General features: G+C 43.6%; 1 protein-coding gene across 3 annotated transcripts; it reads left to right on the forward strand.

Moving 5' to 3' along the window:
- Positions 1-3,445: 3,445 nt before the first annotated feature.
- LOC127910648 (involucrin-like) lies at positions 3,446-5,269 on the forward strand. Of its 3 annotated transcripts, none has more exons than XM_052475256.1 (2): positions 3,446-4,078; positions 4,235-5,269. In XM_052475256.1, the coding sequence occupies exons 1-2, from the start codon at positions 3,446-3,448 to the stop codon at positions 4,730-4,732; spliced, it is 1,131 nt and encodes a 376-aa protein (XP_052331216.1). In that variant the 3' UTR covers positions 4,733-5,269. The 3 variants fall into 3 exon arrangements, with proteins under 3 accessions (XP_052331216.1, XP_052331218.1, XP_052331217.1); XM_052475258.1 differs by having other exon boundaries at positions 4,391-5,269; XM_052475257.1 differs by having other exon boundaries at positions 3,446-3,688; positions 4,001-5,269.
- Positions 5,270-14,802: the final 9,533 nt, after the last annotated feature.

Raw genomic sequence — 14,802 nt, forward strand, 5'->3', positions numbered from 1 at the left:
TCTCTCTCTCTCTCTCTCTCTCTCTCTTCTTGTGTGTCTCTGACCAGTCTCTCTCTCTCTCTCTTCTTGTGTGTCTCTGACCAGTCTCTCTCTCTCTCTCTTCTTGTGTGTCTCTGACCAGTCTCTCTCTCTCTCTTGTGTGTCTCTGACCAGTCTCTCTCTCTCTCTCTTCTTGTGTGTCTCTGACCAGTCTCTCTCTCTCTCTTCTTGTGTGTCTCTGACCAGTCTCTCTCTCTCTCTCTCTTCTTGTGTGTCTCTGACCAGTCTCTCTCTCTCTCTCTTCTTGTGTGTCTCTGACCAGTCTCTCTCTCTTCTTGTGTGTCTCTGACCAGTCTCTCTCTCTCTCTCTTCTTGTGTGTCTCTGACCAGTCTCTCTCTCTCTCTCTCTCTCTCTCTCTCTCTCTCTCTCTCTCTCTCTTCTTGTGTGTCTCTGACCAGTCTCTCTCTCTCTCTCTTCTTGTGTGTCTCTGACCAGTCTCTCTCTCTTCTTGTGTGTCTCTGACCAGTCTCTCTCTCTCTCTTCTTGTGTGTCTCTGACCGGTCTCTCTCTCTTCTTATGTGTCTCTGACCAGTCTCTCTCTCTCTCTCTCTTCTTGTGTGTCTCTGACCAGTCTCTCTCTCTCTCTATTGTGTGTCTCTGACTAGTCTCTCTCTCTCTCTCTCTCTCTCTCTCTCTCTCTCTCTCTTCTGTGTGTCTCTGACTAGTCTCTCTCTCTCGCTCTCTCTCTCTTCTTGTGTGTCTCTGACCAGTCTCCCTCTCTCTCTCTCTCTCTCTCTCTCTCTCTCTCTCTCTCTCTCTCTCTCTCTCTCTCTCTCTCTCTCTCTCTCTCTCTCTCTCTCTTTCTTGTGTGTCTCTGACCAGTCTCTCTCTCTCTCTCTTCTTGTGTGTCTCTGACCAGTCTCTCTCTCTCTCTTCTTGTGTGTCTCTGACCAGTCTCTCTCTCTCTCTCTCTTCTTGTGTGTCTCTGACCAGTCTCTCTCTCTCTCTCTCTCTTCTTGTGTGTCTCTGACCAGTCTCTCTCTCTTCTTGTGTGTCTCTGACCAGTCTCTCTCTCTCTCTTCTTGTGTGTCTCTGACCAGTCTCTCTCTCTCTCTCTTCTTGTGTGTCTCTGACCAGTCTCTCTCTCTCTCTCTTCTTGTGTGTCTCTGACCAGTCTCTCTCTCTCTCTCTCTCTCTCTCTCTCTCTCTCTCTTGTGTGTCTCTGACCAGACTCTCTCTCTCTCTCTCTCTCTCTCTCTCTCTCTCTCTCTCTTCTTGTGTGTCTCTGACCGGTCTCTCTCTCTCTTCCTGTGTGTCTCTGACCAGTCTCTCTCTCTCTCTCTTCTTGTGTGTCTCTGACCAGTCTCTCTCTCTCTCTCTCTCTCTCTCTCTCTCTCTCTCTCTCTCTCTTCTTGTGTGTCTCTGACCAGTCTCTCTCTCTCTCTCTTCTTGTGTGTCTCTGACCAGTCTCTCTCTCTTCTTGTGTGTCTCTGACCAGTCTCTCTCTCTCTCTCTTCTTGTGTGTCTCTGACCGGTCTCTCTCTCTTCTTATGTGTCTCTGACCAGTCTCTCTCTCTCTCTGTGTCTCTGACCAGTCTCTCTCTCTCTCTATTGTGTGTCTCTGACTAGTCTCTCTGTCTCTCTCTCTCTCTCTCTCTCTCTCTCTCTCTTTTTGTGTGTCTCTGACTAGTCTCTCTCTCTCGCTCTCTCTCTCTTCTTGTGTGTCTCTGACCAGTCTCCCTCTCTCTCTCTCTCTCTCTCTCTCTCTCTCTCTCTCTCTCTCTCTCTCTCTCTCTCTCTCTCTCTCTCTCTCTCTCTCTCTCTCTCTCTCAATTCAATTCAATTCAAGGGCTTTATTGGCTTGGGAAACATGTGTTAACATTGCCAAAGCAAGTGAGGTAGATAATATATAAAGTCAATATATAAAGTGAAAAACAATAAAAATTAACAGTAAACATTACACACATCTCTCTCTCTCCTCTCTCTCTCTCTCTCTCTCTCTCTCTCTCTCTCTCTCTCTCTCTCTCTCTCTCTTCTTGTGTCTCTGACCAGTCTCTCTTTCTCTCTCTTCTTGTGTGTCTCTGACCAGTTTCTAACATCTTTGTAATTTCTAGCAGTAGCGTCCCAGAGTAGATGAGGACCTTTTCTGTAAATCTGCCAAAGACACTTGTTTAACTTTTATACCGGGAGAACAGGGGGGTGGGACGGCGCTGTCGTGGCTCTCCAACAAGGACGTAAGCAGCCATAGACCTCTGTGTAGACCCTCTGAAACATGCTATGGGGGTCCCATCACAGACAGGGCAGTGTAGATTTTTTAAAAAGAGGATCCTTTTGTTATACAAAAAAAAATTTGTGTAAAAACAAACAAATGAACCTTTTCAAAAATTGCCTTTTTCCACTGGTGCTGAATTCAATATGAGTCTCTCCATCTCATGCTGCGGTGCTTTACCCCTCTTCTCTCTCTCTACTCCCCCTCATCTCTTTACCCCATCTCTCTCTTTCTCTCTCTACCCATCTTCTCTCTCTACCCCTCTTCTCTCTCTCTTTCTCTCTCTCTACCCCTCTCGCTCTCTACCTCTCGCTCTCTACCCCTCTTCTCTCACTCTCTCTCTACCCCTCTCTCCCTCTACCCCTCTTCTCTCTCTCTTTCTCTCTCTCTAACCCTCTCGCTCTCTACCCCTCTTCTCTCACTCTCTCTCTACCCCTATCTCCCTCTACCCCTCTTCTCTCTCTCTTTCTCTCTCTCTAACCCTCTCTCTCTCTACCTCTCTCTCTACCCCTCTCTACCCCTCCTCTCTCTTTCTCTCTCTACCCATCTTCTCTCTCTCTCTATCCCCCCTCTCTCTACCCCTCGTCTCTCTCTTTCTCTCTCTCTCTCTACCCCTCTCTCTACCCCTCTCTCTCTCTCTCTCTCTCTACCCCTCATCTCTTTCTCTACCCCTCCCTCTTCTCTCTCTCTCTCTCTCTACCCCTCTTCTCTTTCTCTCCCTCTCTCCCTCTCTCTCTCTCTTTCTCTCTCTCTTTATCTACCCTCATCTCTCTCCCTCTCTTTCTCTCATTCTCTCTAACCCCTTCTATCTCACTCTCTCTCATTTGCTCTACCCTCTCTCTCTGTCTCCTTCTGTGGCTCAGTTGGTAGAGCATGGCGCTTGTAACGCCAGGGTAGTGGGTTCGATTCCCGGGACCACCCATACGTAGAATGTATGCACACATGACTGTAAGTCGCTTTGGATAAAAGCGTCAGCTAAATGGCATATATTATTATTATTATTATTATATTATTCTCTGCCCCCTCTCTCTCTCTGTCTCTCGTGCTCTTAATGTGAGGTTTTCGCTGTATGACACATACCCATTGCTATGTCAGGTCCTCTTGTCTGAGTCCCAGTACTAAGGCTGTTGACCGCTGGGTCATTGTGGAGTCTGAGGGTCTGTCATCACGAGGGGAATGGACAATGTGAGATCCCCATGTATTGTGGAACACTAAGGGAGTCAGACCTCCATGTACACTTAAAGGGGAAGGAAAGGGAGCCAGACCTCCATGTACACTTAAAGGTGATGGAAAGGGAGCCAGACCTCCATGTACACTTAAAGGGGATGGAAAGAGAGCCAGACCTCCATGTACACTTAAAGGGGATGGAAAGAGAGCCAGACCTCCATGTACACTTAAAGGGGAAGGAAAGGGAGCCAGACCTCCATGTACACTTAAAGGTGATGGAAAGGGAGCCAGACCTCCATGTACACTTAAAGGGGATGGAAAGAGAGCCAGACCTCCATGTACACTTAAAGGGGATGGAAAGAGAGCCAGACCTCCATGTACACTTAAAGGGGATGGAAAGGGAGCCAGACCTCCATGTACACTTAAAGGGGATGGAAAGAGAGCCAGACCTCCATGTACACTTAAAGGGGATGGAAAGAGAGCCAGACCTCCATGTACACTTAAAGGGGATGGAAAGAGAGCCAGACCTCCATGTACACTTAAAGGGGATGGAAAGGGAGCCAGACTTCCATGTACACTTAAAGGGGATGGAAAGAGAGCCAGACCTCCATGTACACTTAAAGGGGATGGAAAGACAGCCAGACCTCCATGTACACTTAAAGGTGAAGGAAAGGGAGCCAGACCTCCATGTACACTTAAAGGGGAAGGAAAGGGAGCCAGACCTCCATGTACACTTAAAGGGGATGGAAAGAGAGCCAGACCTCCATGTACACTTAAAGGGGATGGAAAGAGAGCCAGACCTCCATGTACACGTAAAGGGGATGGAAAGGGAGCCAGACCTCCATGTACACTTAAAGGGGATGGAAATAGAGCCAGACCTCCATGTACACTTAAAGGGGACGGAAAGGGAGCCAGACCTCCATGTACACTTAAAGGGGACGGAAAGGGAGCCAGACCTCCGTGTACACTTAAAGGGGACGGAAAGGGAGCCAGACCTCCATGTACACTTAAAGGGGACGGAAAGGGAGCCAGACCTCCATGTACACTTAAAGGGGACGGAAAGGGAGCCAGACCTCCATGTACACTTAAAGGGGACGGAAAGGGAGCCAGACCTCCATGTACACTTAAAGGGGATGGAAAGGGAGCCAGACCTCCATGTACACTTAAAGGGGATGGAAAGGGAGCCAGACCTCCATGTACACTTAAAGGAGATGGAAATAGCCCCAAACAAACTGCAGCGGGAGTTTGGAATCTCAGATGCACTTCCGCTTTTCAAAATGGACTTTTCCGTTTCACTAAAAAGACTGGGGGACTGAAGTGTATGAGAGTAATGTTGTGGCTTTGTGATAGAACACTCCTCTCCCCGGTCATGACCGACCATTTACAGAGAGCTGGCCGAGAACATCCGAATGAACGCAGAAATAAACTACATTTCAGAGAAAAGTGAGCTAAATACAACTTTTATATTTGACTTTATTCCATGTTATTTCTTACTTTACTTTTCAAAGAGGCAGCAGAAGTTATTCATATGTGAAATGAAATTATATTGTAGACCCTTGAAATATTAGAGCGACGAGGGTACCAGTCTCTGCAGCCAAACAGAGAATCAGCCGTTTGCTATTGTTGTTGTTGTTTTCCTGCTTGTATCACAATGCATTCTGGTACTTGTAGTCCTGTAATGTTTTTTTTTAAATGTGAAGAACATGGTGTGGTTATCAGATCAATTTATTTTTAGTTGGTTTTAATGTGGATAAAACATGTTTGGATTTCATATGAAATGTTCTTGTTTTGGCAAAGGAAAGCTATGGGGAAAAATGGGAAAAACACAAATAAAGCTTTTTGTCTATAGCGGATATAGCTCTGGTTTACAGTGTGACATTTCTATACTGTAGGCTACAGAGTGAATACATCATCAAAGTATTCTGAACTGCTGTTTCAATCAAACATGCGCTCTCGGACGTTGTTTGCAGTGTCTTTACCTAAACTAAATTGCAGTCTAATGTTGATAAGCCAATTTGGTAAAAATAATGTCTGCATATGGATTTTAAAAAAATATATATATATATATATATATATATATATATATATATATATATTTATATTTATATATTTACATTTTATTAATGGGCACTTGTTATAAAAAACAATGATCTTCCCTATGATGCATGACAATAAAAAAGATTAAGCCTCAGATAAAACCTATTTTAATCAAAGAATGGACTTTCAGACCTGTGACAACTGACTTCTAGTGAGTGATCAGAGGGAAGATCATTTCAGGAATGTATCTGTCAGTGTTTAATCATTTTAACAAATACAACTTCCACTAAAAGTGGCCTCTGATTTTGGCTTTAAAATCTCAATCGCTTTCCAAAGAGCTGCTCTGTGTAGGATTGACTCATCTCTCTCAAAGAGACTAGAGAGAGCTTTCTATATCTCATGAAATCAGCTGTCCTGGAGGAATATGCAAATGCCTTTGGGGGGATTATAGATTGATAAATACTTTGCCATGATTCAAGTTCCCTCAAATGACACAAGTTCCCTCAAATGATTCAAGTTCCCTCAAATGATTCAAGTTCCCTCAAATGACACAAGTTCCCTCAAATGACACAAGTTCCCTCAAATGACTTAAATCATAACAACTTCACCCTTAAAACTTTTAAAAAAGGGTTCCGAAAGGGTTCTTCGGCTGTCCCCATAGGATAACCCTTTTGGGTTCCATGTAGAACCCTCTGTAGAAATGGTTCTTCATGGAACTCAAAAGAGTTCTACCTGGAACCAAAAGGGTTCTTCAAAGGGTTCTCTTATTGGGACAGCCGAAGAACCATTTTAGGTTCTAGATAGCACCTTTTTTATAAGAGTGTAATATATGCTATAATATAATACAAGCAAATAGTTAATGAAATTAAATCAAATCAAATTGTATTTGTCACATACATAGAATACATCAGGTGTAGACTTTATCTTGAAACGCTTGCTTACGAGCCCTTCCCAACAATGCAGAGTTAATAAATTATATAAAAAGAAAAATAGTGACACGAGGAATAAAATACACAAGAATGGAGGTATATACAGGTATTGTAGTACCAGTACCAGATCAATGTGCAGAGGTATGAGGTACTTGAGCCAGATATGTAGATGAAGGCAGGGTAAAGTGACAAGTCATCAGAATAGGTAATAATAAGGTATTTGAGGTAGATATGTACATGAAGGCAGGGTAAAGTGACTAGGCATCAGGATAGATAATAATAGGAGAAAAATAAAGCACAGAGTAGCAGTAGCAAATGAGTGCAAAAGTGTGTGTATGTGTATTGTGTCTAGTGTGTGCGTGTGTGTGTATATGTATATATGGTCTTGTGTGTGTGTGTGTGTGTGTGTGTGTGTGTGTGTGTGTGTGTGTGTGTGTGTGTGTGTGTGTGTGTGTGTGTGTGTGTGTGTGTGTGTGTGTGTGTGTGTGTGTGTGTGTGTGTGTGTGTGTGTGTGTGTATATACAGTGCCTTGCGAAAGTATTCGTCCCCCTTGAACTTTGCGACCTTTTGCCACATTTCAGGCTTCAAACATAAGGATATAAAACTGTATTTTTTTGTGAAGAATCAACAACAAGTGGGACACAATCATGAAGTGGAACTACATTTATTGGATATTTCAAACTTTTTTAACAAATCAAAAACTGAAAAATGTCTTGTTAACAAGCTATAGTTTTGGCAAGTCGGTTAGGACATCTATTTTGTGCGTGACACAAGTAAATGTTCCAACAATTGTTTACAGAAAGATTATTTCACTTATAATTCACTGTATCACAATTCCAGTGGGTCAAAAGTTTACATACACTAAGTTGACTGTGCCTTTAAACAGCTTGGAAAATTCCAGAAAATGATGTTATGGCTTGTGAAGCTTCTGATAGGCTAATTGGCATAATTTGAGTCAATTGTAGGTGTACCTGTGGATGTATTTCAAGGTCTAACTTCAAACTCAGTGCCTCTTCACTTGACATCATGGGTAAATCAAAAGAAATCAGTAAAAAATTGTAGACCTCCACATGTCTGGTTCATCCTCGGGAGCAATTTCCAAACGCCTGAAGGTACCACATTCATCTGTACAAACAATAGTACGCAAGTATAAACACCATGGGACCAATCAGTCATCATACCGCTCAGGTAGTAGATGCATTCGGTCTCCTAGAGATGAACGTACTTTGATGCGAAAAGTGCAAATCAATCCCAGAACAACAGCAAAAGACATTGTGAAGATGCTGAAGGAAACAGGTACAAAAGTATCTATATCCACAGTATAACGAATCCTATATTGACATAACCTGAAAGGCCACTGAGGAAGCCACTGCTCCAAAACCGCCATAAAAAAAGCCAGACTACGCATGAGGACAAAGTTCGTACATTTTGGAGAAATGGAAATAGAACTGTTTGGCCATAATGACCGTCGTTATGTTTGGAGGAAAAATGGTTCTTCCAAATGGACAATGACCCCAAGCATACGGATAACATAGTCAAGGTATTGGAGTGGCGATCACAAAGCCCTGACCTCAATCCCATAGAAAGTTTGTGGGAAGAATTTAAAAAGCGTGGAGGCCAACAAACCTGACTCAGTTACACCAGCTCTGTCAGGAGGAATGGGCCAAAATTCACCCAACTTATTTTGAGAAGCTTGTGGAAGGCTACCTGAAACAGTTGACCCAAGTTAAAAAATGTAAAGGCAATGCTACCAAATACTAATTGAGTGTATGTAAACGTCTGACCCACTGGGAATGTGATGAAAGAAATAAAAGCTGAAATAAATAATTCTCTCTTCCATTATTCTGACATTTCACGTTCTTAAAATAAAGTGGTGATCCTAACTGACCTAAGACAGGGAATTTTTACTCTGATTAAATGTCAGGAATTGTGAAAAACTGAGTATTAATGTATTTGGGCAAGGCGTATGTAAACTTCCGACTTCAACTGTACATGCAGGTAGAGTTAAAATGACTATGCATAGATAATAAACAGAGAATAGCAGCAGCGTAAAAAAGAGGGGCAATGCAAATAGTCTGGGTAGCCATTTGATTAGCTGTTCAGCAGTCTTATGGCTTGGGGGTAGAAGCAGTTGAGAAAAAACTAAACTTGGAGCTCCGGTACCGCCTTCTGTGCGGTAGCAGAGAGAACAGTCTATGACTAGGGTGGCTGGAGTCTTTGACCATTTTTTGGGCCTTCCTCTGACACCACCTGGTATAGAGGTCCTGGATGGAAGGAAGCTTGGCCCCAGTGATGTACTGGGCCGTACGCATTACCCTCTGTAGTGCCTTGCGGTCAGAGGCCAAGCAGTTGAACTTTTTGAGGATCTGAGGACTTGAGAAACAAGATTCTCTGATCTGATGAAAACAAGATTGAACTCTTTGGCCTGAACGTCAAACGCCACATCTGGAGAAAACCTGGCACCATCCCTTCGGTGAAGCATGGTGGTGGCAGCATCATGCTGTGGGGAGTTTTTCAGCGGCAGGGACATGAAACTAGTCGGAATCAAGGCAAAGATGAACAGAGCAAAGTACAGAGAGATCCTTCAAGAAAACCTGTTCCAGAGTGCTCAGGACCTCAGACTGGGGCGAAGGTTCACCTTACACCAGGACAATGACCCTAAGCACACATCCAAGACAATGCAGGAGTGGCTTTGGGACAAACCTCTGAATGTCCAGCCAGAGCCCAGAGTTGGGCCAGTCAGAGCCCGGAGGTGAGCTTGAGAGGATCTGCAGAGAAGAATTGGAGAAACTCCACAAATACAGATGTGCCAAGCTTGTAGTGTCATACCCAAGAAGACTCGATGCTGTAATCGCTGCCAAAGGTGCTTCAACAAAGTACTGAGTAAAGGGTATGAATACTTATGTAACTGTAATATTTTCGGGGGGGGTTCTAAAAAACAGTTTTTGCTTTGTCATTATGGAGTATTATGTTTAGATTAATGAGGGGGGAAAACGATTTTAAGATAAGGTTGTAACATAACAAAATGTGGAAAAAGTCAAGGGGTCTGAATACTTTCCGAAGGCACTGTATTGTGTTCCCTACAGGCTATAGAAAATAATATAAGCTCTGAACTCTCCAATTAGAACACATAGCTATCTACAGATTATATCAAATGTGCTTTTTTAGTATTTCTTCAGTAGGTTTCCTCAAGTAGAAAGCCACCCAATTCTATGTTAACAATAATAAATAAAAACACTTCTGTACAATAATATATATATATCTCTGTATATATCAATGATGTTGCTCTTTCTGCGGGCGATTCCCTGATCCACCTCTACGCAGACGAAACCATTCTATATACTTTCGGCCCTTCATTGGACACTGTGCTATCTAACCTCCAAACGAGCTTCAATGCCATACAGCACTCCTTCCGTGGCCTCCAACTGCTCTTAAACGCGAGTAAAACCAAATGCATGCTTTTCAACCGATCGCTGCCTGCACCCGCATGCCCGACTAGCATCACCACCCTGGATGGTTCCGACCTTGAATATGTGGACATCTATAAGTACCTAGGTGTCTGGCTAGACTGCAAACTCTCCTTCCAGACTCACATCAAACATCTCCAATCGAAAATCAAATCAAGAGTCGGCTTTCTATTCCGCAACAAAGCATCCTTCACTAATATATAATATAATAATATATGCCATTTAGCAGACGCTTTTATCCAAAGCGACTTACAGTCACTCACGCTGCCAAGCTTACCCTAGTAAAACTATCCTACCGATCCTCGACTTCGGCGATGTCATCTACAAAATGGCTTCCAACACTCTACTCAGCAAACTGGATGCAGTCTATCACAGTGCCATCCGTTTTGTCACTAAAGCACATTATACCACCCACCACTGCGACTTGTATGCTCTAGTCGGCTGGCCCTCACTACATATTCGTCGCCAGACCCACTGGCTCCAGGTCATCTACAAGTCCATGCTAGGTAAAGCTCCGCCTTATCTCAGTTCACTGGTCACGATGGCAACACCCATCCGTAGCATGCGCTCCAACAGGTGTATCTCACTGATCATCCCTAAAGCCAACACCTCATTTGGCCGCCTTTCGTTCCAGTACTCTGCTGCCTGTGACTGGAACGAATTGCAAAAATCGCTGAAGTTGGAGACTTTTATCTCCCTCACCAACTTCAAACATCAGCTATCCGAGCAGCTAACCGATCGCTGCAGCTGTACATAGTCTATTGGTAAATAGCCCACCCATTTTCACCTACCTCATTCCCATACTGTTTTTATACTGTTTTTTATTTATTTATTTACTTTTCTGCTCTTTTGCACACCAATATCTCTACCTGTACATGACCATCTGATCATTTATCACTCCAGTGTTAATCTGCAAAATTGTATTATTCGCCTTTTGCACACATTGTATATAGACTGCCCATTTTTTCTACTGTGTTATTGACTTGTTAATTGTTTACTCCATGTGTAACTCTGTGTTGTCTGTTCACACTGCTATGCTTTATCTTGGCCAGGTCGCAGTTGCAAATGAGAACTTGTTCTCAACTAGCCTACCTGGTTAAATAAAGGTGAAATAAAATAATAAATAATGTCCCCCAAAATACTACACAAAACACTACAGTAATTACTGTAGTATAAACAAACCTTTTTTTACTTCAGTATTTATTTTTTATTTTACTAGGCAAGTCAGTTAAGAACAAATTCTTATTTTCAATGACAGCCTAGGAACAGTGGGTTAACTGCCTGTTCAGGGGCAGAACGACAGATTTGTTTGTACCTTGTCAGCTCCGGGATTTGAACTTGCAACCTTCCGGTTACTAGTCCAATGCTCTAACCACTAGGCTACCCTGCCGCCCCTTACTACAGCATATGCTGTAAATACTACAGCATACCACAGTAAACACGACATTGAATACTATAGTATTCCTACATAGTACACACATAGTACACATATAGTACACATTATAGTATTTTTTCATGTGGGGAGGTGTTCAGTCCTTAGGTCCCCAGCTTGGTGATGAGCTTGAAGGGCATTATGTTGTTGAACACTGAGTGCAGTGCAATCGAGATTGCATCATCTGCGGATCTGTTGGGGCGGTATGCGAATTGGAGTGGATCCAGGTTGTCTGGGATGATGGTGTTGGTGTGTGTCATGACCAGACTTTCAAAGCACTTCCTAATTATAGATATGAGTGCTACAGGGCGATAGTCATTTAGGCAGATTATCTTGGTGTTCTTGGGAACAGGGACAATGGTGGTCCGCTTGAAACATGTTGAGATTACAGACTGGGACGAGGAGAGTTTGAAAATATCCATGAAGACACTTGCCAGCTGGTCCGTGCATGCTTTGAGAACACGCCCTTGTATTCTGTCTTGCTTGTTTTACTCACATTGTCCACAGAGAGCGAGATCACATGGTCATCTGGAACAACAGGGGCTTTCATGCAAGACACAGTGTTGTATTCCTCGAAGCAGTGTTGTATTCCTTTGGGAGTTCTGCATCATTGGGCATGTCACGGCTTGGTTTACGTTTTGTAATCCATTATCGTCTGCAAGCCCTGCCTCATACGACAAGCGTTGGAGCTGGTGTAATAGGATTCCACCTTCTTTCTATACTGTCCTTTTGCACGTTTGATGTCTCGTCGGAGGTCGTAGCATGCTTTCTTGTATGTGTCCATTTCTATGTCCTCTTCCTTGTAAGCGGTAGCTCTAGCCTTTTGCCCATTGTGGATATTGCCTGGTTTGGATACGTTCGTATTGTCACTGTGGGGATGATGTCGTCTATGCACACCCCTCCCCTTTTGGACTTGCCTGAGGCCACTTTCATCTGATTGTGCCACTGCATGGAGAAACCACTGAGTTCTATGTACATAGTCATCCAGCTACGTCTCTGCAAGGCATATAATATTGCAGCTTTTCAAGTCTCTCTGATAGGAGAATCTCAAATTAATCTCATCTATCTTATTCTCGAGTGACTTGGCATTTGCCAATAGAACGGAGGGGAGCGAGGGACGATATTCTCTTCATCTTAATCTCACCAGGATGTCGGCACGCCTGCAGGGTTTTGGTAGTCCATGAAACAAACAAAGGGGGTCCGGTATAAACAACAGAATGGAGTTGAAGTTAGATTTGAAGTCGAAATCAAGGTTAGTACTGTCACTGTCTACCTGATGTCCAGAGGTGCTTGGCAGTCATGTGTGATAACAGTATGAACTTTTTGTACAAAAAAAGTAAAGAAAACATGAAAAACCGTCAGTAAATACCAAAGTCGGGTTGAACCCATAAGATGTTGCCCTTCTCCGACAATGTCATCTTGCATCCCCATTAGAGCAGACTGACTCTACCTAATACCCAGCACTGGTCCCTCCATGATCTGACCCATTACTGTTCTGTCAGAGAAGATGGGAAGGACTGGAATGGTGGTTGTTAGAAAAGATGGTGGAGGAAATGGGGTTTGATAGCAGTGAATGCTACAGGTACCTCATGCCGAGGCAGAAACTGGTATCCTGGGGAGACTGATAAAGGGGAGATGGGATAATTGAGGGTGCATTGACATGGGGTTTCTCTACCATTTCTCGCATTTTTCGATTTCTACCCTGTAAATAGCTGGGTGTCTCTCGCTGCTATCTGTTTTCTGAAGCCTCCAGCCAGGTAATGGTGTTGGCAGAGAGTGAATAGAACAGAGGCATGACATTCTGCTTTGCACTTTCAATACACCCCAAGACAGTCACGTCTACATTGACCATTTACAAAGGACCATGCCATTACCCCTCGTGCAACCTTTTCATACCATCTATAGACATTGTGAATGTATCTCATGTGGGGTTCTGTGAGAATTAGATTTTTCTATAATAACTGTTTTATGAGGCCTATATTTTTTTCTCTCACAAAAGATACACACATGTATGACTCAAGCAAAAGTGTGAGTTATGAGCTCAAAGTTCAAGGCCTAGATTCAATCAGATCAAGTGTTAACCTGCAATAGCCAACACCCGCATAGCTGATGTTTTGGTGTCGGTGGTGTTACTGCGTTGGAGATGTCAGATTGGTGAGCAGCTGCTCTTGTCAAATTGAAAATCATTAATGATGGAAATAATGAGAGTTTCTATCAGCCTAATCAAGGTGTAGATTACATCACACATTCCAGTGTTCCAACTTGTAAACACAGCTGCTTACTAATGCAACTCCGTGCAGCCAATGGCAATGGTTGGGACAGCTATAATTCCTGGAGCTGCTTGTGGAGATGACAGCTCTAATGCAGTTCCACCTCCGACACCGTCAAAACACAAGCTATGCTGGTGGAGGCTAGCATGAATCTGATTGAATCGAGGCCAATGTTTGGATTCAGCCCCAGGGGCCCTTGGCTTTCAGATGTAACTCCTGTAATCACAATACTAATCACAGTTGGAGGATATTAACCCAGTTTTTAAGGGCTAATGGAGCAATCTCAATGGCCCTCCGCTGTCTCCAGTTATTGTAGTATTGCAATGCTAATGGTCTAGCACAACTGTTTCACCGCGGGCCTCTCATCCATTCTCCATTGTGAGATGTCCTTCTCATGTTCTCAATGTGCGCATCCAGCACAGGTACATTTAAAATGTCCATTGATAGCGTTCTAAGCAGGCTTGTTCATGGCTTCATTAACCATGAGAAGAATATGAATTGGCAAGCCTGGAGAAAGTGGTAAACAAACACCAAAGATATAAAGTTACCCCCCTCTTGGCCAATTACCAGATGAAGTAGAATCACCATTTTATAGCAGCAGGACATTGTAGTTCCTTGGGGAACTCTTAATGTAAAAACACAGACTGATTACTTATCCTTTGCTCCTGCACTTTCTTCTCCTCTAACAGTCCTCATCTCTGTTTTCTTTCCGTTGAAGTGTCTCTCCTACGTTCCCATCCTCCAAACAGGGGGCCCATGAGACGCTGCCACAAAGCACTGCTTGACCTTTCCACAATCAAACGGCCAACAGCTGAGGCCCTATCAAGCCCCCAGTGTGAGCTACTTCAACAGCGCTACTTTGCCAAGAGATTGCACCCCAGGTGTCACCTAACAAGATAACACACAACCACTATCATAGCTCACTCAGAGCCAAATCGTGACTCGCAATCTTAAGCTAGGAAAACACCAAGCGCCAGGGTTCTTCTCTACGACAGGTTGTTGCATGGTGAATCCTGGCAGGCTAAACACCGACCAGGTGAGGTGACAAAGTACTGTAGTTTCGGTAGCTGTTGCACAGTATCATTTTTACCAATTGACCAATCATAGGACTCCAACAAAGCTCTTGAGCCATGAAAGTTTCTTGTTTTCAATCGCATTAAAACTAATTTCCTGTAATCCAGGTCACCACACAATGTAACCATCCAGTTATTGAACTACATTCGCTCGGACGCATCAACAAACAGTATGGAC

Source organism: Oncorhynchus keta, chromosome 22, assembly GCF_023373465.1.
Source record: "Oncorhynchus keta strain PuntledgeMale-10-30-2019 chromosome 22, Oket_V2, whole genome shotgun sequence".
NCBI lineage: Eukaryota > Metazoa > Chordata > Actinopteri > Salmoniformes > Salmonidae > Oncorhynchus > Oncorhynchus keta.